We start from the raw sequence: 26,535 nt of genomic DNA, 5'->3' as shown, positions 1-26,535 counted from the left end.
CTATGGGATCTGATTTGATGGCGCTGACATAGAAATGGCATACATTTAACCATACTCAAAGACGTGTTTGGAAATTTCCTTAGTTGCAAAAAATGTTCGATGAAAATTTGCCGAATTATACGTAAATCGCGAGTTTCGTTACTAATACCGATATTCGAATCGTCAAGTTAATCAAAACGATCATGTTGGCGAGTCTACTGTATTGCACGCGCGTGTCTATAGTTCCCTACATGGCAGCCGACGATGACATTATTTGCTTTGTACAAAAATTGTCATGCTTTAAATTGAAGTCTTATCGTCGGGCCATTCCTTGGAAAAATGAATAATTTATATGTATTTGACGAAATCAATTTTACCGGTATCAATAAAAAAGCTGATTGTCCTTAAAGTCTGCATACTTTTGCAAATAATTCGAATTGGATATGCCGCCGGAGGTGAAGCCATTCTGGGAAATAAGATTTTTGAAATGGAATGGAAAACAGATATGTTATTTCGTATTTATTTAAACTCAATAAAAACTGGGTATCGGGTTTCAACATGCATATAATTTGTTGGATAATGAAGTGACTGTTGTCAGGCAATCCTGCATTAAACGCTGTCGTTTATTTTTTGTCTTCCTCCTCATGTGAACATTGGTTTCGCCTAGTGGGAAATGACATGATAGGAAACGAGAGGGAAACAACAAATGGATTGATACAATAGGATAGAATCGACCTTAGGATAGAACGGAGGACGTTTTGGTGATAATTGACTTGAATTTGTATGTGGTGGTTCGTTCAAAACAAAACCAATTACATACTTTATAAACATCATAAATGGAATTAATCAAATACACAACAATTTGTGAACACATACCTTATTAAACAAATGAGATGACTAGAAATAAAAAAGATTGGGGGTTTCATGTGTAGTGACATTAAAAACAAACCAAGTCTTACATGTCTTAATTATATTCAAAGATTTGAAGAATAACATACAACCGTTGCTTAACGTCGTTCATACCTTTTGACCAAATCCTGCACCGCTTCTCCGCAAATGTATGAGCGTACTCGAGGTCAGCAACATTTACCCAAGCGACCTTGGCGTCCTGGACGGTCCGGTTGTACTTGTGCTGTAGATACAGGGTACACACGGGCAGCGAGCGACCAACACAGTCGATGTTTCTGAGACCCCGCCTGTGAACGGACGGCATCGTATATTAGTTGATTAAATTGATTTGATATAAAAAAATATGTAACCGATTTGATAAAAAAAGTATGTTTTAAGATTTTGCATGAATGATTGAACGATGAGTGTTGAATCTTTATTGATGTGGGTATAAGCATGTTGAACTGTGATGTTATGACCTACCGCCACCACTTAGTAGTCACAGTACTGGTGTGACGATGCTTTTGAGAGGATGGATATAAAAGCATCAAGTTAAGTTTATCTACATCACCACAATTGTGTATGTTGGTACGAAAAAAAATTTGGTTCAAAAAATTTTGCGAAAAAACTTTGGGTACGAAAACAAATTTGGGTACGAAAAAAAGTTTGGGAACAAAAAAAATGGGTCCGAAAAACATTTGGGTACGAAAAAAAACTTGGGGATGAAAAAAAAATTGGGTACGAAACAAAATTGGGTACGAAAAATTTTAGGTACGGAAAAAAAATTGGGGGAACGGGAAAGTAGTACCTGTGGGGAACTTGACCCACAATCGCACATTTTCGGCCCTTTCCGTCAAACATCAGATAAGTTCCTCGAAGGCAATAGTATGAATACACATTTCGGAAGCGGTAATGCGGTCCTACCTACGCGCGTCAAAATGTAAGCGAAATATGTACACAAGTCTGTCAGGCATGTTTGAATTAACGAAGAAAATCGTGTATTGATGTAAGTTTTTTGAAGAAATGTGCAGAAAAAATATCAAGCAAGAGCTGTGTTCGTGAAACACAATGCCCTCTGCTGCGCAGCTTTGAAGCCATATATTTTACCTTTGACCCTGAAGGATGACCTTGACCTTTCACCACTCAAAATGTGCAGCTCCATGAGATACGCATGCATGCCGAATATGGAGTTGCTATCTTCAATATTGCAAAATTTGACCTTTGACCTTGACCTCGAAGGATGACCTTGACCTTTCACCAATCAATATGAGCAGCTCCATGAGATACGCATGCACGCCAAATATCGAGTTGCTATCTTCAATATTGCAAAGTTTGACCTTTGACCTGGACCTTGAAGGATGTCCTTGACCTTTCACCACTCAAAATGTGCAGCTCCATGTGATACGCATGCATGCCAAATATCGAGTTTATATCTTCAATATTGCAAAATTTGACCTTTGACCTTGAAGGATGACCTTGACCTTTTACCACTCAAAATGTGCAGCTCCATGAGATACGCATGCATGTCAAATATGGAGTTGCTATCTTCAATATTGCAAAATTTGACCTTGACCTTGAAGAATCTTGACCTTTCAACACTCAAAATGTGCAGCTCCATGAGATATGCATGAATGCCAAATATCAAGTTGCTATCTTAAATATTGCAAAATTTGACCTTTGACCTTGACCTTGCAGGATGACCTTGACCTTTCACCACTTATATCATTGTATATCAGGTTTAGCAGCCTTTTAGATAACAAAGTTGGCTAGTTTTCAATGTTGCTTCTGGGGATCAAACCCGTAGGGCTTTTAGGAAGATTCTGAAATTTTTCGATCATTCGAGAGCAACCAAACCAAAAATTAAGTCAAATATTGCCGACTCGGTTTTTTGAGTCGGTTCATGAGAGATAATGGAGCTTCATTGGTCATTGTCGGCTCTGTGTACTACTTACATGTACCCCGGGTACTCTTAAGTATACTTACATGTACCCCGGGTACTCTTAAGTATACTTACATGTACCCAGGTACGGTAAATATACGTAACTGTACTCGGTCCATATTAGACTGTACCCGAGTTGTATTCGCGCTCAAAATCCGATGTCGTAAATCGCGCAACCGATTATCTTAAACAAATTTCTCTTAAAAAAACACTGCATCAACATGCTTTTTGCGTATGTGTTCCGATAATATAGAGGCCATTCTACAGAAAATTGACATAAATGTGTATATATAATTAATACAAAAAAAATAGTCGACAACGACTGATTTAGGGTTAAATTTCCCGGGTACATTTTAGTACATTTACCGTACCCAGGATACATGTAAGTATACTTAAGAGTACCCGGTGTACATGTACGTAGTACCCGAGCCGACAATGAACAATCGAGCGATAATGGAAGGTGCAACATCTCTCAGGCTCCCTAGCATCGCCTTAAGCAGTATTCAATTCTCAACAGGAAAGTGCTGGAGTCATTGATCCCGAGGGACAAGAAACAAAATTGATTAATGTTCGAAAAAAATAATTTTGATTAATGACAATTCTATTATTTGAGCCAGGTCACAGGAAAAGCGCAGTCCAATCAGTATCCAATTAAACTATTTCTTATTGTCAGAAAACCGCTTTTAAGCAAACAGCTTTCAAGCGACTGCAGGCTGACCGAGATCCAAACTGGCCACAATTGCCTTAATGACTCTTTTACTGTGACACAGTTCATTTAACTTTAAAATGATAAAAAGTACTTACAAGGAAGAAAGAGTACAAACCAGTAAAGAGTTTGAAATCAATGTTGAATTTCGGGACAGCTTGGTGATCTGCAATTCCCCGATGAAATGTTGATATCGGGTATCATAGTCATTCAATAAGCGCAAAATGCTCGAATACAATTTATAAAGCAAAATGTGACTTAAATTGATAACTAAAAATACCAGTATGCCAGTTTTGCCGTGTCAAGCTGTTACGATCCAGAAAGTCCTTCATTCACATCGAGTATATATCCTTTGAATCTCATCTATTGTTGTCATAAGCGGATGTTTAGTGAATAAATAATTCATATATCCTAAATGACAGCTTCTATATAGCGAAACAAGCATATGCTGAAACAGCATCGTCAAAAATCTTTCATTATCGAATACTTCTAAAATTATACTGTACTGTAACCTAATATAAAATAGAAATAGAAATACACGATTTACCTTTGCAATAGATTAGGCATGACAGTCGTTCGCTCGTGTTTTAGACATTCCATTTATAATAATTTAGTGACGTGTAATTAAAAATCAAAGTAACCATAGGCGGCTCAAAGGGGGGGGGGGGGGGGGGGCAGACGCGGCGTTCGCCCCCCCCCCCCTAAAATCGCCAAAGTAAAGTCAATTCATTTGATGTTTCACACTTAACTAGATCTAAATCACCTATTTAAACTCATTTTTCTTCTTGTTCGTACACAACATTTCCCAATTATCACAGACAATCGCTTAATGTTTTAATTTTTGACTATTTTTCGCCCGGTTTTTTCAAGTCGAACTTTGATGAAAGTACATAAGGCGTGACATGCTCGAGAAGTGGTTGTCAAAGCATTCAAAATCACTAAAATCGTGGAGCTTACGGGGGGGGTCGCCCTCCCCCCACCCCCTGAACCCCCTAGCAGGGCTTTACGCTGCACCCACCAGAGGCCATAGCGCCCCCCTGGACCCCCAGCAAATCTTTCAATATCCCGCCCCCCCCCCCCCCCCTGACAAGAAATCATGGATCCGCCCCTGGTAACCCGTCAGTGATTTTGTTACATTATGTCAATTAAGAAGTGTAAAATGTCTCGGTGTCTTCTCCATCAATCATCCATACCGAATATTGTTTTTTTTTTTGAATGCTTAGATCTTTTTTATGAGTACAAACGTACAGCTCAAAGTTCTTCTTGATATGGAAAAAATCTATGTATCGATACTAAAATATGCCTCACGCATGCCTATACAATCGAGTTCTATCAACCTAATACATCGTAAAAAAGTGAATACCTTTCACAATCGACATAGACTTGCCTGTCGTATGTGAAGAAATGATCAAAACAAAAACAACGTTAGCGGAAATTTTGAATTGACGATTCGATGCTTTTTACGGATGTTCCGGAAAAAAGCGGCGTATCAGTGTTGATTAGACACAATGTTTATGTTGCGGAGGATTCCGGTGATAATCGATGCATATTTTCAGAGACGTAGATAAGTTATCTACGTCTCTGATATTTTCAAAGTCGGAAAACTCGGCGTTGTCCATTGCAAAAACCTACACATTTTCACGAACCGTTGACGTGTTTGAAACTTGGATTAATATCTTTCTTTTGCGATCACACCATATCACGTTAGTCATTTTATTTGCGCATTAGGTAAATATTTATTATCTATTTGTGTTTAATGTATGCCCAAAACAGTTTATGTGGCTCATCTCATCGATAAAAGTGCCGCATGGATTCCAGTCGGCGTGATTACATGAAAAGATCCTTTACCAGTTGCAACTCTCAGCGACACTGAGGGTCAATAGCTGGGATTTAAATTATTGAAACTACCAAATATTGCAGTGCAGTTTGCTCCCTGATTTCTGTTTGTCATTGGCAACCTTTCAAACCCGATTTGCCGCAGTAATATTCCATAAGCTTCTTATTTAGATAATGTACATCCAGTTCCACAAAGTATGACCAGCGTTATTTTTAAGAAACAAACAATGCGACTTTGTTTAAATTTGAACTTCTCTTTTTATTTCAATTTCTCAAATAAGAAAGTAACTGTCCTGTATTCACTTTGATTTAAAAAGGCATGCGTACGCGCGTTAGCCGGTAATTCGAAATTGAGTTTGAAATTGAGTTTGAAATTGAGTTTGAAATTGAGTTTATGTTTTATGTTCTAAATTTAAAAAAAACGTATATGTTCAAGTTTAAAAAGTAAAGCGAAACCGATAAGGCGCCAAAACTTGCGGTACGACAGCCCTTGACCAATCGTAACTTTTCGAAAGATTTTTTGTGCGAAACGCTGAGTATTTCTTACGCATTTCGTAATAATTATTTCGTCAGAATCAAATATTCGAACTCGTGTTCTGAAACGAACCCAATATGAACAAAAATAATTTTACAATAATTCTTTCAGTAAAACCCCCAGACAGTTGTGGGAGTTAACCCACATATATATTTCGGGTTGGCTATACTCATCCAAGGTTCTTACCCACGTATATACTTCGGGGTGGCTATGTTATCAAAGGTGCTTACCCACATATATATTCCGGGTTGGCTATACTCATCCAAGGTTCTTACCCACATATATATCCCGGATAGGCTATATTCACCAATATGCTTACCTACATATATATTCAGGGTTTCTATCTTCATCCACGTTTCTACCCAAGAATATACTCTGGGTTGGCTATTTTCATCCAAACTACTTCCCCACATATACATTCCTTGTTGGCCATGTTCATATAAGATGTTTACTTACATATATATTCCTTGTTGGCCATGTTCATATAAGATGTTTACCCACATATATTATATATATATATATATATATATATATATATATATATATATATATATATTCCAGTTGGCTATATTCATTCAAAGTACTTACCCACATATATATTCCGGGTTTGCCATGTTCGTATAGGATTCTTACCCACATATATATTCCGGATTGGCTATGTGTTTCCATGGGTACTCGTGCTTCAGGTCTAGTTCTTGAGCCATCTGATTGAAATCGAGCTCGGACAAGCAGTGATGAGTCTTCGCGCACTCTGAAAAACATGGGAACGATGTGTGGTATACATTGATAATTATTGTTGGTTTTCGTTGATATATTTTAATTCACGAATGATCAGATATAACAACATATTCGGGAAAAGACTGGGAATGAAAAAAGGATATTCGGTGAACAAGGTGCCTGAACCACGTGAATTTTTCGGCTATGTGTGGGACAATCGGATGTAAACAAAACGTCGCTTCAGGTAACGTTTTTGATAATTTCTTTATTATTTCAAAACCATTTTCAAAAAAAACAAAGACGAGTGCCCGGTCATTGTCAAAAGACACAACTTTGGTAAGTTTGCGCTAAATTAATTAAGTAATTTTTCCAAAAAGTGCAACCGCGCGCTTGAAAACACACGAAGTGAAATGCTATGTGTGGTATATTTTTTATTCGATCAACAAAAACGTTGATTACAATGTTGTCGAGGGTTTAAAAAAATAGGGCGGACATTGTAATTCTGCATAGAGAAGCTTCATACATTGTATGTTTGCGCAAAAACATCTGATTCGGAGTGTGTGTATGAAAATGTAATGATGCTATGTGTGGGACAAATTTTTAAAATGCTATGTGTGGTAAACAATCTAAACTAGAGAATCGAAAGATTGACATTAACGTCAATAATATTTAAAGTCTGTCTGGATAACAAAAATTGGTCAATAAACATTGTTGGTAGTGTTTTGCGCGCCTTAAATATGATAATCCTACGTTCATGTTACTCGAAATTATCATGATTGTCGATAACTTATATTCATATTCTGTTTACTTTTAGAATGCCATTTGTTTGCGAACGGTGTGGCACAGAGGTCAAAACACGGTCGGGGATCTCCTAACACAAAGCCATTACGCACGAACAGGAAAATAGTTCCGTTGGGCAAACTTTATCTTGTTTCTATAAAATTGATTGTTACAAAATGTTGAATTTTCAGTGAATTGTTACTGCCAACTAATGCACTTGTTTAATACACAAAATCGTAAGGATTGTTTGTGCAAGATGTCATGTAAGTATTGAAGCAACAAAACTACAAAAAGTGTTAGATGTGTGTTTTTGAGCAGGAATGTGTAGGCATTTTTGACTGTATGGCATGTGACACGTGACATGGTGTAAACGTGCACGAAAATTCGTGCTCCGATATTTTGGTTCTTTTTGCTATTTCTCTGGACATTTTAGTGACTAACAGTGTTCTAAACTCTGAACAAGGGATTTTTATTGGCAGTGCTTATACAAAATGAGGGGAAATCCGCGTAAAAAAGGCCAAACTAGTCAGGAAATGCACGACAACAAAGGACGTGGCAAGGACAATGGCGGCCATAATGGTCAAACGTGTCAGGCAAATCAAAACTCAAAAAGAAAACGGAGATCCACAGGTGGAACATTTGACACTATATCTGAAAATACTATCAATAAAAATACTGTGTCCAAAGATGACTTTATGCGAATGAATACTGATGAGAAATTAGTTACAATTTTCGATTTGTTACACAATACGAACTCGTTATCGGAGAAAATTGACAGCATAGAACATGAAGTCAAGTCATTTAAAATGGAAAGCGAGAGCACGTGCACCAGGCTCAAAATACTGGAATATAAAATCATTGACAGTGAAGCAAAAAGCAGAAAAAATAATCTTATATTTCGTAACTTCCCTGAACGTAAATGGGAAAACTTGGAAACACTCTCCACGATTATTCTACAGAGGAAACAGTGAAAACACAAACAAAACGCACATTTCTGACCTAATTCCAGGGTTTACACACAGATCAGCGAAGCGCTGCAGACAAAAATAAATTAACCAATCAAATACACCGGGTTTTAAATAGAACCGAATGGAAAAACCATAACTATAGTCTGTATCAGTAATCCATGTAAACAAACAGGTTATTCAGGCCAAAGGCAAAAAAATGTTTATTTCTCAGGTCAACATCATCATTCCCCCACTCAATTCAAATGTATGTCTCATATCTTTTTTCATCTCCACTTCTCTTTCTCTTTACTATTTTCTATGTAAAGTTTAACACCATGTCACAATTGTTAATAACTCTTTGTAAAAGATGCATTGTCACTGTATACTCATGTGTCACTATATTTGTGATTTGAGCTTAATAAAGGTTATGTTGTTGTTGTTGTTGTAACGATAGTTATTAAATAAGCATAAAGAGATCATACAGCATTTTGAAACAAATAGACACTAGGATCAATAACATTTTTTTTTTGGAAAATCACGTATTTGTATCTAAATCCTATTGAGCTATTTGATATATCACGCATGCTATTTTTTTAAGTTTAACAATTTATTTCATTTGTATTTTGTTCTTTTCAGGGAGATTAAAGTATTTTTGGAAGCACCTTCAAGAGACGTCCTGATGTCTTGATCAATGAAAAGTTGTTATATACAAACATGTATAGTAAATGTTCCAAAGTTTAAATGACTGTTTGTTTTATTACCAGATTGTGCAAGTATTGCAGTATTTTCATTAAACATCTCAAACTATTTTCAGTTATTCAGATTTCGTTTGAATTTGAGTAAATGAAGTATTGATGCATTTCAATATGTTTGTTGGTATAATAACCCCCACAAGTCAAGACGTTTTGGCGATGATCATTTGTTATGACTTAATTGGAGCATTCATATGTTTGAATAGCAAGATTTGCAAATTCATAAATTGACTGATTACAATTTCTTTGTGAATACTAATGTACTTCTTTATGTATTTGTTGCTTTAATTTCTATTATTACATGTGCATGCTAGTTATAAAGTAATGTTTTTATTAATGACGTGTTTATTTTGATATACTGAAGATATTCATATGGAGATAATATTGGAATAGACAACACACAAGCATTATTGGATTCGAAGATGTTCATATGGAGATGATATTGGAATAGACCACAAACAAGCATCATTGGATTTAAATTGTTATTTGTTCTAAAACACCTGTTTTATCAACACACATAATCAGATTTTATATTCATGTAATCAATTTTAGTAATAACATAGATACAAAACCCAGAAATATACACACATATCAATACACACGCTTTGTTTTGCTTATGCAAAAATACATGTTAAATGGTATGTCTGCATAGTTAGTTGAAATAGATTTCCATAAACATCACAGAATGAAGCGTGGTCCCTGTCTCTGTCACTGTGGTTTTGATAATTAACTTGCCACATATCACCTTCCGTGTGGTTTGATGGTGTTCATGTAGTTCTTACACAGCTTCGAACCTTAAAAGCGTTACAGATCTTTCGACTAATCCTTTTCAAGTCTGAAAAACAATAGAAGTAAAACCCATTTTAAAGCATGTGCTCTTATTTTCTATGTCATTCATTAAAAAATGGACCAAATTCAATAATCAGGCAGAAATATCAATCATTATATTTTTGAAAGACAATAAGTAAAACAAAGAAATATTATATTTCAACATAACATGTATGCGTTTATAAGAATTATGTTCAGTTAAACATAAATTGTTTAATCATTACAAGATTACTTCAGTATTCAATAATGTAACATTTGGTAAATTTGATATATTTTCAGGACATACTAAAGTTTATGTTCTAGATTCTTACAACACTGTGTTTAGATTACCGGTAAATGCAGAAATGACGGGCAAATTCTTGTATACCACACATAGCATTTAAAAAATGTGTCCCACACATAGCAGTATACTATTTATATACACACACTCCGAATTAGATGTATTTGCGCAAACATACAATGTAAGTAGCTTATCTATGAAGAATAACAATGTCCGCCCTATTTGTTAAACCCTCGACAATATTATAATCAATGTTTTTGTTGATTGAGCCAAAAATATACCAAAAAGAGGTGGAATTCATATAAGCGCATATAGAGAAGGTTGACATTATCATCGTTTTTATTGATAATCATGAACAGCATCAAATATTTTTTACTATTTATGTCTGAATAAAACATAAGCATGCGTAGAAATTCATTTTTGGAACGATTATATTGTTGTTATTATTTGTTTTTACTAAAAACGAGCTCTGGAGTGGAACGTACACTATCTACGAGCTCGGTATGTGGTTACCACAAAAAAAATCTCTACTAACCGCATTTTCACGTCCATTTTAGATACAAAATTTCATAAATGGAAATTCTTTTAGACTAAATTAAATTTAATGAAAGAACACAAATAAGGATGGAAACAAACAACAAATAGATCGCTTTTTGTTCGCAACATATAGTAACTGATTTTAATCTTAATATATCTGTTCAAACTTACCTTGTTACACAACAAATAAATTCATAAATCAATTGTTTTATTTAATTGTGCACACCAATTTCGACACTTGTTTCAGCATTTCTAACCTGGTGTTTAATTGCACCGTTGTTCGTCACAAGCATATTATCTCGTTATGATCGGAGACTGCCCAGCCAATTACACAGAAAACATGCCGGTGTCATAAACATAGGGACCTATACTTTAATTGGGTCCCTGCATAGACCACATGTGGCAGACTTTATGATACCTCCATGTCATCTCTTGACATATTGAGCAGTCATATTGAGCAAGCCAAATATTAAAGCCAAAATACGTAACATTTGCTTTAATAAATAATTTAACATATTAAAAAAAAGAAGATATTTGTCCGAAACGGATTAACAGGAACATGTGTATTTATATGTTAGCCAGTTTAATCATAATAATACAGTGCTTTATAACTTTAAATTTAAAATATTGTTCAATATTACTGCTACACAATTGATGTATTTACCGCGGGTACCGGCAAATGTAAACTCGTCAATTTAGTGTAAAGATTATACGTTCTTGCATTGCACGTAACACCATCATGAAACCAAGCAATCACAATGGATAAACAATTTTTGCGTAAAATAAATTAAATTAATATATATATCTATCATAAAATGCTAGATTGTTAAATGTATCACTCCTTAGTACTTGTTAAGAGATTTCAATATACATGCAAAGACAGTTCAATTTGCACAAGATGCAGGTTTTATTTTCATTTGTATATTACAATTTATTAATATTGTAATTCAATGGAAACGAAACGAAAATTCATTCTATGGAAAAGAAAATTACCACAACATTTAACGATTGTTAATGTATTCCGTTTTTTATGGCTTTGTTTTATAATTGATTAAATGCGCCTCTTATAATACACTTTCGGTCGCTGATGAGCAATAACAATATCCACACCGTTTATAGTTATAATCAAATTAATATATGTATTATAAGTTTTGAAATATCATTTTTTAAAGTCTTGCTATAAAAAAGAATACGGCTAATTTATTGTTTTGTTGTGTGGTATTGTCAGTATTTAGTCTTCCGACCACGTTTACTCTGATGCTAATAACTAATTTGTATTTTTATAAAGAGGAAATTATATATATGATGATACATTTATTAGTACTAAATATGATATATTTGCACTATTGTTTAAGAGTTGTAATGTTTATTTCGGATTTTTTATCGTTTAATTGACTAAACAAAAGCCCTTTATACATGTTTTACGTGACTGTAACCAGTGTTTTTGCCAACCAGTCAGTGCGCATGCGCGGAAAATCCCGAATGTAAACAATAACAATTAACTCGTCTATAGCATTTCACTTCATGTGTTTTCAAACACGCGGTTGCACTTTTTGGAAAAATTACTTAATTAATTTTGCGCAAACTTTACAAAGTTGTGTCTTTCTACAATGACCGGGCATTCGTCTTTGTTTTTTTGAAAATGGTTTTGAAATAATGAAGAAATTGTAAAAAACGTTACCTGAAGCGACGTTTTGTTTACATCCAATTTTCCCACACATAGCCGAAAAAGTCACGTGGTTCAGGCACCTTGGTGAATGAGTCGAGAATACCAATGCACGACAATCGGATTATATCACTAAATTATACTTCCAGCACAATTATAATATTATATTTAGCATTCATTTTGTTATCGTTGTATTATAATAATAAACATGATAACATTAGTAATGATAAATAATCATCATCATCAGCGGCAGCAGCAGTAACAGATACATCATCATAAATGTTTACAACTCATACTAAAAAACAAACCGAACGTTATGATACAATATGGGATTTGTAAAGGCAAGAATCCAATATTTATTATGAGTCGTGTTTAAAAACAAATTAAAACATGCATAAATCGAAGAACTTGTGTAATTATATAACGATCAAAATAATTGCATGCATTTACCACAAAACTCGTCAGCGGATCGGAGATGGAACAAGTCTTCGGCGTAAAATTGTGCGCCGACATGTCGAAGCATGGTTAGGAATTCCGCCGGTACGACTTCCTTGCACTCCCGGAAATACTTGATGACGCAATCGAGGCGCTCCTTCTGTGTGGCGCTGGTGGCGCTGCAATACAGGGGCACGTTTTAGCAAGGGTTTTAACTTGATTGATAACGTGTTCTGGTTGTGAATTAAACAAACAACCTTTTAGCGGACATAATAAGCATAACAATTTGCATTTTGTCGCCTTTTTAAAGCATTGGGACAATTGTTTTCATTCTTAAAGTAACATTTCTACTCAAAATCAACGAATATTTCGTACACTATTTCGTAAAATAAACTTAACCAATTGAAAATCGGTGTTCCTTATGGCAATTGCCGAAATTTCAACGCCAGATGTGGTCTGGTAAAATAGATGTTTGTAGTTACAAAATGCTCTTTGTTTTTCCATTTTAATCTCCCGCAACGATATCTATTAATACGACACATGAACACTAACATGGTATTCGTGTGTCGTATGAATATATATATTCGCGGGAAATTAAAATGGAATTGTGTCACAAATAAATAAAAACGAGCATTTTGTATCTACAAAAATCTATGTAATCATACCACATCTAGCGTTGAAATTGAGGCTATTGCTATAAGGAACACTGATTGTTTAGGTGTTAACTTTATTTTACGAAATACTTTTCAAAATTTTCGTTGATTTTGAGCGTTATAGAGACTTTAAATAAGTTGAAAACGAATTAAGTGTTCTAAATTTAAACACATTTATTGGCTGCATTTGCAATTTTCAGTGGTAACTCGAAGAGCCGTGAAAGAAAATATTTAAAAAAAAAGAAAAATAATTAAAAAAAGCAGCAATAATAGTTTTTCGTCACTATTTTATTAAATAAATAAGCTAAACGACACGGTAAAAGTTATTAAGCATTGGATTCACATAGGGTTGGATGGATGGGAGGCGACAATTCTACAGAGGAATCCACGTGTGCGCGAAATAGCGGTAACCCAAAAAGGAAGCATTTGCGATGGCGATCATCAGACAAGCGTTTTTAAAAATTCGCTTCTTTGCGAAGAAAAGTTAAATTTGTGCACAAAAACTTATTTGTTTTTAAAGTTTTGAACGAACAAAAAAACAGACATTTTTGAACCGGGCAATGCTAAAACGGATATGTCGCGGTGTATGTTTCCGCACAAATTAGAATTCCAACCAGTGAGCAAATTAGAAATAGATAAAAAACTGCACCGATAATTGGAAGACAGGTTGTTTGCCGGATCCAAAATATTAAAAATGCCCCCAATACGCGTTTCTGATTTCCCACTCTCAATAGGCGGTGGCTACAGCCTACAGCCCACACATATACTAGCATTTCGTCCTCGCCAGCGTTTTGATAAGGTTTTAGTGAGAGACATTCCGCTTTTATCCGACAGATATTACTAGCTGTTATTGCATCATGAGCAATAAGTCTGGATTTCTGAAATCTTTCCGAATAACCGTATTCACTTCATAAAATCTTTGTGTACTTAGTAAAATTACAGGAGACGTTAAAACGTTACCCGCTTACTCGCACAGGAAGTTGTTAACGTCAGTCGTTTTTTTCGACACAAGGCCCGTTCTCAGCTGGTTGATACAGCTCTCAACCTCCTTGCGCTTAGTGTCCAAGCAACCGTTTGTCGGTGGCGGCTTGGTGGTTTGCGGTTCAGAGGTGACGGCCCCTTGTGCCGCGACGTCTTGACCTGAAAATTCATCACATGCCCACCGACTCTGTTGAGCGATAAACTCTGTTATTTTACTTCTACTATTTCTTCTGTTGCTGCGACTGTATTAAAGGGGCCTTTTCACGTTTGGGTAACTTGACAAAATTGAAAAAAGTTGTTTCAGATTCGCGAATATTCGTTTTAGTAATGATATTTGTGAGGAAACAGTAATACTGAACATTTATCATGCTCTAAAATAACAATTATATGCATCTTTTGACGATTTAAAAACCCGAAAATTATAAAGCGTTGCAACGCGAAACGAATTAATAATTTGTAGAGTTCTGGTGTTGCCGTCATATTTTGTGAAACTACGAGGATTGCTTATATTAAGTATAAAATACCCATGACATTGTATCCGGAAGGATGGTCGAATGGTCAAAGTCGTAGACTTTTTACTCCTGGACTCCAGGGGTCAGTGGTTCGATGAGGTTACAATTTTTTTACTTTTCTAAATTTTATTTTTGATTTTTTACTGGAGCTTTTTATATCCAATGTTGTAATTTATCAATATAAAGCATTTAATGACAAACTTCAAAATATGCCAAAATCTGTGAAAAGGCCCCTTTAAGTACTACTCCATTTTCTACTACTTCTACTGCTTCTTTTTCTGCTACTGCTTCTTCTAAAATAACTACTATTTCTTACAATATTAAATTGATTAAATGTCATGTTTTGCTTCAGCTAAACATTCTTAACGCCTTACTTGAAAGAAATCCATATTTCATATTCCGTATTGATTAAGCAACATCCAGTTTCTTAACAAATCAAATATAACGTTAACCTGTATCTAGCGATTCCTTGCTCAGTCAATGTTAACCTCTATCTAGCGATTCCTTGCTCAGTCAATGTTAACCTCTATATAGCGATTCCTTGCTCAGTCAATGTTAACCTCTATCTAGCGATTCCTTGCTCAGTCAATGTTAACCTCTATCTAGCGATTCCTTGCTCAGTCAATGTTAACCTCTATCTAGCGATTCCTTGCTCAGTCAATGTTAACCTCTATCTAGCGATTCCTTGCTCAGTCAATGTTAACCTCTATCTAGCGATTCCTTGCTCAGTCAATGTTAACCTCTATCTAGCGATTCCTTGCTCAGTCAATGTTAACCTCTATCTAGCGATTCCTTGCTCAGTCAATGTTAACCTCTATCTAGCGATTCCTTGCTCAGTCGATGTTAACCTCTATCTAGCGATTCCTTGCTCAGTCGATGTTAACCTCTATCTAGCGATTCCTTGCTCAGTCAATGTTAACCTCTATCTAGCGATTCCTTGCTCAGTCAATGTTAACATCTATCTAGCGATTCCTTGCTCAGTCAATGTTAACCTCTATCTAGCGATTCCTTGCTCAGTCAATGTTAACCTCTATCTAGCGATTCCTTGCTCAGTCAATTTTAACCTCTATCTAGCGATTCCTTGCTCAGTCAATAAAACCAAGTTTTTGGGTATTTAGTGACCACTGTAAACATTTGTTATTCCTTAGTGGATTCTTATAACAACAATATGTTTGCATTAATTGGATTTCAAAGTCACCGATTATAAATCGTGCTCAATTTAACCCATTTATGCCTAGTGGAATCTCCCATCCTTCTAAATTGGATGAATTTATTTCCAAAATTAGGGATGTCTAAGTATATTTATTTCTATATTTAGAATATTTCTTTTTTTTTGTTATTCCATTTTTTATTTCCATCGTAATATTTTTATTACATAATTTCAGAACATATACTGTATGAAATACATAGTTTTTAATATATTTGTTTCACATTTTTCTCGATATAATTATGATACAAAGCATCAGTGAAGACTATGGTTGGTGTGAATAAATATGTTTTAAGTTTCACCAACATGGAATAGAATCACAAAGTTACATAAATATATGGATAGAAAAAAAAACAAACTAAAAATTAAAAAAAAAAGGAAAGTGTATGTTGCTTTTGGGTAGGTGTACCTATGTTACAAATGTCCAGTGAGTATAAAATATATGTAATTTATTTTGTGTTGTCGCTATTAATTCCTCGAGTTTAATTCGATTATTAAAAAAAGATACAAAAGCATCTATTTGCGGTGTTGCTTTTTCCTGTTTGCATTTAAAGATAAAGTATTTAGCCAATAATATTACGGAGTTTATAACGTGTGCATTTTTGGAGTCAGCTATGGTGAAATTACAGAATGATATTTTTGCAAAATTTAGTTCAATGTTTTCTAACCTGTTTGATTTGTTGTCAATAAAGTTTTTGATATCCATCCAAAATTTTTGAATGAGATGACAATCCCAGAATACATGAATATTCGTTTCTGAGTACATATTACAAAAATCGCATAAGGTTGACGGAACAAGATTGCATTTATGTAGGTAAGTGTTGTTTGGTAAAATGTGCATGAGATATTTATATTGGAAATTTCTAAGTTTGGTGTCAATAGTTAATTTAACTGATTGACTGAAGATAGTTCTTTGATTAATTTCTGGATTATTAAGCGTGTCTTTCCATTTGTCAAATTGTTTGAACTTTTCAGGTTTGTGTTTTAGTAAAAGAGATTTATAAACTAGTTTGCAAGCTTTTGTATGTTCTGTTATTTTGTTAAGCATGTATTCCGGGGTGGTATAAATGATATCGTTTACTTTTAGTTTATTTTTCCAATCGACGGGTATGCTTTTGACAATTTGATGGTATTTTATAAAATCTGCTTTATCTATTTCATAAAGAATTACTATATCTTGGAAACTGTAAAATTCTCTTTTTCTAAAATCATATATATGTTCAATATATTGAATACCTCTTTCGAACCATGTTTTAATAAAAAAAGTTTTATTTTCGTTTTTTATAAATGTATTATTCCAGATAATTTGCTTTTGTATTGGGATTTCATTTTTTTCTAATGAGACACTGAGCCATCCACAGAGGATGTTTTTTAAGAATTCGGATTTGATGTTAAGGTCTCTAACATCTTTTTCATGGTAATTTGATTTGAAAATTAACATTCCTCCATAGTTGTTTAGCATATTGGTATATATTCTAATCAGTTTTGAGTCGGGTTGAAATATAAATCTTTTCACCCAACTGGCTTTGAGGGATGTTAAGAATAGGTCAATGTCTAACATTTTTAAACCACCATCGGCATAATCTTGTATGATCTGCTTTCTGGCAATTTTATCAGGTTTTTCATCCCACAGAAATTTGAAACATAGTGTATTTATTTTTGAAATGATTTCTTGGGATGGATTTGGTAAAACTGTAAATGGATATACAAGCTTGGGTATTGCAAAGTTTTTTAAAACTGTGATTTTTCCAATTAACGATAGTTTCCACCGTTTCCATTTATTCAAACAAGTTTCAAAAGCATGAATTTTTTCAGGAAAATTTAATAACATTATTTCTGTTGGTTCGTTACTAAATTCTATCCCTAAAGTTGAGGCGTGTTTAGAGTTCCAAATGAATTGTTTATGTTTGCAAAACTCGATTGGGTTATTTTTGAATGCCCCTATTTTAAGTATTTTACATTTCTGTCTGTTTAATGTAAGTCCGGATATTTCTGCAAAATCTTCTATGATTTTTATTAATGTTTCGAACGATGTACGAGAACCGTCTAGTATGAAAGAAGCGTCATCAGCAAAAAGTGACTGTTTTAGTTCTACATTATTAATTTTTATTCCTTTTACTTCTGTGTTAAGTTCTATGTCTATCGACATTAATTCAATGCAGATAATAAAAAGGTACGGCGATAAAGGACATCCTTGCCTCACCCCTCTTTTGATACAGAAAAACTCCGAAAAATGTCCATTATTTGTAACACGCGATGTTGCATCTTTATAGAATAACTTAACCCACTGTAAAGTGTGTTCGCTAAAACCGAAATGGCGCAGGCATTTAAACATAAATTCATGATCAAGACTGTCGAAGGCTTTATTAAAATCAGAAAAAAATATTAGGCCGGTTTCGTTAGATTCATCAATTCGTTCAATAATTTCTTGTAAAAGTCTTACATTTTCGCCAATGTACCTCCCTTTGATAAAGCCGGTTTGGTTTGTACTAATTATGTGATTTAAGAAAGGTTTTATGCGATTGGCAATGGCTTTTGTAGCTATTTTGTAATCCACATTAAGAAGTGAGACAGGCCTCCAGTTATCGATCAAAAGGGTGTCTTTTCCGGTCTTGGGTAGTAAAGTAATTATGCTTTGTTTTTGCAGTTCTGTAAGGTTATTTGTGTCTAAAGAGTAATTAAGAGAATTAACAACATATTCCTTAATATCTGTCCAAAATATTTTATAAAATTCTGCAGAGATACCATCAGATCCTGGACTTTTATTGTTCTTCATGTCTAACAATGCTTTAGCGCATTCATGCTGTGATAGATACTTTTGTTCATTTTGCGTTTGTTCTGGACTTATCTTATTGCCTATATTCGTAAAGAAACGTTCATAATTGTTTTTTTCTATATTGGTGTCCTTTTTATAAAGATCTTTATAAAAGTTTGCTGTGTGATTTAGTATGTCTTTTTGGTCTTGTATTATGCTATTATTTTTAGTTTTGAGTTGTTGTATACTTTTGGCTTCTGCTCGTTTTTTTTTCCAGATTTGCAAAATATTTTGTGTTTTTTTCGGAGCCTTCAATCCACTGTGCCTTAGCTCGTAGCAGTATTCCTTTTATATTATTTTCAATTAGATTATTTAATTCACTTTTTGAGTCGATCAGTTGTTTGCATTTATCTAAATCATTGCTATTTATTATTAGTTGTTGTTCTAGCTCTGTAATTTTCGATTTAAGTGTTTCTTCCTGTTCCTTTTTCTTCTTATTTATTTTGCTGGCATATTTAATTGTCTCGTCTCGAATGCTTCCTTTAATTATTTCCCACAAAGTATTTGGATTAGCTTCGCGATTGATGTTTGCGATTTCCGATATAGACGCCCGGATACAACTTTGATATTCTTGTTCCAATAAATATGAATTATTTATTTTAAAGTATCCTGGACCTCTGCAATATACATGTAGATTTAATTTAATTGATATTATTGAGTGGTCCGATTTGAACCCTGTGGAAATGTTGCAATCTGCGAGACAATTTACAATGTCCTGAGATATTAAAAAATAATCTAAGCGACAAAATATAGGCGGTCGAGTGTTTGAATGCCATGTGTAAACTTTTTTATGTGGATTTTTTAAACGCCATATATCACATAGGTCATTGTTTTCTATTATTTCTTTTATTTTTTCGTTACATTTTTTATTTGTATCTGATCGACCGTTTAGTTTATCTAACTTATAGTTAATAACAGTGTTAAAATCCCCACCAAGGATTAGTGAATGATCATTATATTTCTGTATATGTATATCCAAAGTGTTAAAAAAATCCGTATTATCCGTGTTTGGACCATAAATATTAAACAAAACAATTAGTTTCCCTTGTATTTCTATTTTCAATAATTGTAGCCTGCCTATTATAATTTCCTCATATTCTAAAATGTTATATTTAAAGTCTAAATCTTTCTTGATAAAAATGCCAATGCCTAGAGAGTTAGAACTATTTCCGCTCAAGAAAAGGTCTCCTCCCCATTGATTACCCCAAGGTGTGTTATCTACATCTGCGTTACAGTGTAGTTCTTGAAGAAAGCATATTTTAAATTTGTTTTCCTTAAGCCATTGAAACATAATGGTACGTTTTGCTGATGATGCTAACCCTTTTGTGTTATAACTACATATTTCGACTGTCATTTAAAAAAAAAATGTATTCGTCGTTCTCATCTTTTCAACGACACTGTGTTATAAGTATTTGTAACTCGACCCTTAAAATAAAAGTTTTGGTTACATCCCGAAAAGCAACAGGTACACATGATAAATAAAACTGTTTACAATAACAAAAAGGGAAGGGTTTTGCCATAAAAAATATATATATATACAAAAATTGTATAACAGACACATTCAATAAACATATGAACTAATACACTCGGACTAAACTAAATAAACTAATTAGAGCGAGTATGTGTGTGCGCGTGCGTTTGTGCGTGCGTGCGTGCGTGCGTGTGTGTGTGCATGTGTATGTGCGTGTGTATGCTTTTGTGTCCGTGTTCTTATGTGCAAGTGTGCTGAACTTAATATCTAAGAACAGTCCCGTTAATTTTAGCCCCCTAGTGGAAGCTAGATTGCCAAACAGTTACAGAAAAAGCATTATTTAACCTTGTGTATTTATTTAAAGCTGCCCCTGTTTGGTCGTCTAAAACACGAGAACAAAAGTTTAGACAGCCATTATGGCAAATTATAAGAAGATGTGTCTATGTATGCTACAAAACAGTTTTAGCGTGTATGCGTCTTGTGCGCGTGTGCGTGTGTGAGTGTGTGTGTGTTTGACTCCTCTTATCATAACATGCATACACACAATTCTATTCCTCATCTCCAAAAATATCTTATTTATCTTGTAATGTTTCACTTCATAAAACATTTCATATTTAAATTGAACTCGAAAAACTGTAGATCCATATAAAAATAATCTTCAAAAAAGAACAAAAAACAAACAAACAATATTGTGTTATAACAATCACAAGTAAAATAAAACATATACAAGACGAGACAGCAAAGAGATGTGCCTATATACAGTCCTTAAATATTCACAAAGTCTGAGTAATACATTCGCTTCAGATATAGTAAAGCTATTTTTAGGGGAAAAAAAACAAAAAAAAAACAACAACTGCTAACAATACAATCTTAATCGGATTACTCGTTAAACTTTAGAAGGTACACATTTTAAGCGGTTTTAGTTATATATATGTAGTACACATTTATTCTGACCTATGCACTGCAAATACCAAGATCTATAACAAAGTATCTAGTTTTTCTAAAAGAAAACAAATGTTATTAAAAACAGCAGCAACAACATTTATACATACATTAGACGTTTTCATATCTTAAGTATTTCTATATCATAATCACAAACTTGTGCATTTACTTTTTACAATAAAGGCGACAATTACGAATGAAGAAAGACATCAACATATTTACTAAAATAACGTGTTGCAGTTGAGAGTTGGTCTTTTTCATTTATAAAAGTATGCGTACTCTCTTTGTGCGTGCGTGCGTGCGTTTGTGCGTGCGTGCATGTGTGCGTGTGTGTGTGCGTGCGTGTGTGTATGTGTGTGTGTGTGTGTGCGTGCGCGCGCGCGCGCGTGCGTGCGTGCGTGCGTGCGTGCGTGCGTGTGTGTGTGTGAGTGTGTGTGTGTGTGTGTGTGTGTGTGTGTGTGTGTGTGTGTGTGTGTGTGTGTGTGTGTGTGTGTGTGTGTGTGTGTGTGCGAGTGTGTGCGCGTGTGTGTGTGTGTGTGTGTGTGTGTGTGTGTGCGTGCGTGCGTGCGTGTGTGTGTGTGTGTGTGTGTGTGTGCGTGTGCGTGTATGCCTTTGTGTCTGTGTTCTTATGTGCAAGTGTGCTGAACTATTTATCTCTAAGAACAGTGCCGTTAATTTTAGCCACCTAGTGGAAGCTAGATTGCTTTAACGGTTACAGAAAAAACATTATTTAACCTTGTATATTTATTTTAAGCTGCCACTGTTTGGCCGTCTAAAACACGAAAACAAAAGTTTAGACAGCCATAATGGCAAGTTATAAGAAGATGTGTCTATGTATGCTACAAAACAGTTTTTAGCGTTTATGCGTCTTGTGTGCGTGTGCATGTGTGAGTGTGCGTGTTTGACTCCTCTTATCATAACATGCATACACACAATTATGTTTTTCATCTCCAAAAATATCTTATTTATCTTATAATGTTTCACTTCATAAAACATTTCAAATTTAAATTGGACTCGAAAAACTGTAGATCCACATAAAAATAATCTTTAAAAAAAAACAAACAAAACAAACAAACAATATTGTGTTATAACAATCACAATTAAAATAAAACACATACAAAACGAGACAGCAAAGACGTGTGCCTATATATAGTCCTTAAATATTCACAAAGTCTGAGTTGATACATTCGCTTCAGATATAGTTAAGCTATTTTTAGGAAAAAAAAACAAAAAAAAAAGCAAACAACAACTGCTAACAATACAATCTTAATCGGATTGCTCGTTAAACTTTTAAAGGTACACATTTTAAGCGGGTTTAGTTATATATATGTAGTACACATTTATTCTGACCGATGCTCTGCAAATAACAAAATCTATTTGAAATATATAGTTTTTCTAAAAGAAAACAAATGTTATTAACAACCGCAGCAACAACATTTATACATGCATTAGAAGTTTTTATATCTTAAGTATTTCTATATCATAATCACAAACTTGTGCATTTACTTTTTACAATAAAAGCAACAATTACAAATGAAGAAAGGCATCAACAAATTTACTAAAATAACATGTTGCAGTTAAGAGTTGGTCTATTTTATTTATAAAAGCATGCGTTCTCTCTGATTTTCTCATTTTTTAAACCGATGGCTCGTTTAAATGGTTTGTTGCTCAAGTTATAAAAAAAACAAAACGATTAGATGATCATTATCACGAATGTATGTCCTTTATGTGGTCATTTATGTGTTTGGTATGTTAAGCTAGATACAAATGATTAAACGATATATTAATTATTTATATAAAATATAAACACCTGCTTAACAAATAAGTTTAAATAATTTAAGTAGCCCAAACTATGTTATAAATATTTAATTGCTTCTTAATTCTATAGTATTTATCACCGCACTGTCAAAACTAACGTCTCTGCTTCGGGAAGTTTCCTCGTGGTTTCCGTGGTTTGTTTAATTTACCTGTGGTTGCAAGATCCCCCGAAAACAAACACACTGTGTTTCTGATAGTGTATAAAAAAGAAAAGGTTCTGTTAACACTTTGCGTTCTCAGTTTGGCCAGGGAAGGTCCAACCAGAAACGATATTGTTCTGTGTTGACTTTGTGTGTCTGTTCATTGACATCCCTGTAAAAGATGGCTCCCTCACGTGTCCATGTTGATTTGACAATGTCTGACTGCTTCCTTCTTACACTTGCGAAGACTTCCGCGTTGAGCTTGGTCAGATGGTCATTTACGTAGACTGGTTGTGCTTTCTTGCGTAGTAGTTTCGCCGCCTGCATAATTTGGTGCCTTCTCATTCGGGAAACCATCTTTACTATTATAGGCCTTTTTTTCTGTCGCTGAAAAGGACCAATCCGATGACTTATGTCGATGTCAATCTTTGATAAATTCAAATCTGGAATTTAGAATATTTCTTACAGAAATTCCTTTAAGCAAACAGCGCAGACCTTGATGAGACGCCGCATCATGTATACGCTAGGCATAAATGGATTAAACTGAAAAATTAATAAAAGTGGCAATTATTGTATTCAAAATAAACTGATCACTAACTCATTCAAAATGTCAATATGCATAAGCAATCTAACTTGTTATAGTAAAGGCAAACGTGCATTATGTAAGATGTTTGTCTACGAATTCGGTCGCGTCATGCGAAAATGGGGTTTATGCGCTATGCGACCAGCCAAGCTGAAGACCAGCCTGCAAGCTTGTCAGGGGCTACCCTATCCGCTATAAAGTCACACAAGGTTTTGTGGTCTCAAAAGCATACAGGGTAGCTCCTGACCAGACCGCGCTAAGAAACATGCTGTTATGGAGATGCGATTTTCGCACATGGCATTTGACCCATTTTAGCATGACACGGCTAGATTATTTAATTCTTACAAGTATAACAGAACGTCTTACCTAGTAGGAATACCGAGAGTAGCAAACTAGTCAGGAAACACATTTTTATCACACCAAACTGCCGATTCAAGGTCGCAACAAATACTTTTCTCGATGCTGGCTATCGATTAATCCTAGGCCACACCACTTAGTAGAACATCCCGGGCGGACTGAATTATACTGAGAAACTTGTATGTTGAACTGTGGCATTGACAAACTCGTGCACGCAGAGAAAATCGATCACTGTTTGATGGCGAGATTTTCGTGTCTTCATGAACTCTTCGCATTGAATTGAGGTGATGTGTTGTAAAATTAAATATGATTGCATTGGATGGCTTATAGCTGTTTATACAACGTTTTGATTTACAGTTATGTGTGAACAAACTGTGAAAGTGTTAATTTTATTCATTGGCATTAAGCAAATTTTAATATGATCCTCGTACAAGGCTTTCAACAATTGTTTTACGGAATTCAATGATTACTTTTTTCGCACGTTCGCACGAGGTACAAATAATAAAAATCGAATTTCATTTCTTTATGTTTTGTAATACATCCTTAAGTTACACGAAATATTTTGCCAGTATGCAAATATTCATACCAGTAAAATAGTGTTTGTACACAGGGACTCCGATTTCCGAATATGTACAGGATAGACAGCGAGCAGAAGTGGTTAGTGGAATATATATCCTAGCACGTTTAATTACATCTTATTAATTACATCTACATTTTTATAACAGTTCATTTTACAACCTGAACAACAACAACAAAGTTCATCTTTCTGCGCCGCAGTTTTTAATTTATCACCAATATTGACCGGATTGCTAATGATTAAGTCATAAGGTAAGGCTCGATATTTGCAAAATACACTTAATTTTGTTTTATGCTTTACAATTTATATCATAAAGCATAAATAAGACAGGCCTTTGTAACTTGTACTTAATAAATTTACTTGCATTCTGGATACAGTTCTTGCCTTTTAACTGTCATCCAATTACTCACGAATGATTAAGGAAAGACATTTAGAAAATATGGACGTCACGGATATATCGGTTCTGAAGTATACATTAATCTTCGGTACCATATCGATCGACAAATTTCCGCATGCATATTTTAAAAGTTTGAATAATTTGGATACTGAATGTTTTATGTCGAACCGGAATGCGAAATGAAATCAGAAAGTTGTGCGAAGATGACCATTGGACGAGTTCAGTTTCAGGTATGCATGGGTATGCTGATCGTGTTATGAACGATTTCGAAGTAATGAAGGAGTCCCCGAATGTACACAGGAGGAACGACAATGAAGATATATATTTTCCAAGCTATGTCAGCTCTTCATTGGAAGCTTAACCGTATGTCAACTGATAATAAAGTAAGTTACGAAACCCGCAATAATGGAACCCTACATCGTGATGCAGCGCAGGTTTAAAGTACAGAAGACGATATTCAACTTGGCATACACCCGACTTAAGTATTCAAGTATTAAAGCAAATACCATGTATACATAGGCAACATGGACCATCTGTTCTATGTCTTCAATGTCTTCGTATTGACATATAACTTGTTAAAGTTGCCTTTCACAGATTTTGGCATGTGTTGAAGTTTGTCATTAAATGCTTTATTTTTATACATGTAAACATTGGATCTAAAAAGCCCCAGCACAAATAAGAATTAAATTAAACAATAAAAAATGTAACACTCAACTGGGCTCGAACCACTGACCCCTGGAGTAAGAGTCTATCGCTTAGACCACTCGGCCATCCGTGGTCATTTTTTTTTTAAATCAGAGTTTATTTACAGGTCCTACCGGCCTCTTCACGAGGTCTTTGAGGTCCGACCTGACCTGACCGTGGTCATACAATTAGTGATGCATTTTGTACTTTGTATAAGCAATCCTCGTAGTATCGCAAAGTATAACGACATTAACAGAACTCTCCAAATTATGAGATCGTTTCGCGTTGCAACGCTTTATAATGTTCAGGTATTTAAATCGTCAAAAAGGGCATATAATGGTTATTTATGAGCATGGTAAATGTTCAGTATTACTGTTTCCTCACTAATATCATAACTACAACGAAAATTTGCGAATCTCAAACATTTTTTTTCATTTTTTTTAATTTATCAGAACGTGAAAAGGCCCCTTTAAACTTATTGTTCCAAGCATTTGATTTTGAAATCAAATAGATATTGACATATTATGAATTCAATATTTGTTAATGAGGCTCTAACGGTATCTAAGTAACGTA

General features: G+C 34.5%; 1 protein-coding gene and 1 long non-coding RNA gene across 3 annotated transcripts; both read right to left on the bottom strand.

Annotated features, from left to right (window-relative positions):
• Window positions 1–24,459, bottom strand: LOC127835708 (uncharacterized). Its single transcript, XM_052362146.1, has 6 exons — window positions 24,314–24,459; window positions 14,447–14,618; window positions 12,841–13,004; window positions 6,517–6,634; window positions 1,003–1,175; window positions 1–23 (listed from the first exon to the last, which is right to left on the bottom strand). The coding sequence occupies exons 1-6, from the start codon at window positions 24,354–24,356 to the stop codon at window positions 1–3; spliced, it is 693 nt and encodes a 230-aa protein (XP_052218106.1). The 5' UTR covers window positions 24,357–24,459.
• LOC127835145 (uncharacterized) lies at window positions 15,432–16,090 on the bottom strand. Of its 2 annotated transcripts, none has more exons than XR_008028379.1 (3): window positions 15,964–16,090; window positions 15,532–15,783; window positions 15,432–15,495 (listed from the first exon to the last, which is right to left on the bottom strand). It is a non-coding gene; the product is annotated as an uncharacterized LOC127835145 (long non-coding RNA). The 2 variants fall into 2 exon arrangements; XR_008028380.1 differs by lacking the exon at window positions 15,964–16,090 and adding an exon at window positions 15,856–15,917.
• Window positions 24,460–26,535: the final 2,076 nt, after the last annotated feature.

The sequence above is a fragment of the Dreissena polymorpha genome, chromosome 6, assembly GCF_020536995.1.
Source record: "Dreissena polymorpha isolate Duluth1 chromosome 6, UMN_Dpol_1.0, whole genome shotgun sequence".
In the NCBI taxonomy this organism is placed as follows: Eukaryota; Metazoa; Mollusca; class Bivalvia; order Myida; family Dreissenidae; genus Dreissena; species Dreissena polymorpha.
This window is presented reverse-complemented; position numbering and strand designations above follow the sequence as displayed.

Excerpts from the sequence above, each read along its gene's own strand:
- LOC127835708 (XM_052362146.1), bottom strand. The coding sequence starts at position 24,356 with ATGTGTTTCCTGACTAGTTTGCTACTCTCGGTATTCCTACTAG. Across the intron at positions 1,176-6,516 it reads AATCCGGAATATATATGTGG|GCGGGGTCTCAGAAACATCG; the intron begins GTAAGAATCCTA and ends GTCCGTTCACAG. Across the intron at positions 24-1,002 it reads GTGCAGGATTTGGTCAAAAG|CGCCATCAAATCAGATCCCA; the intron begins GTATGAACGACG and ends TTTCTATGTCAG.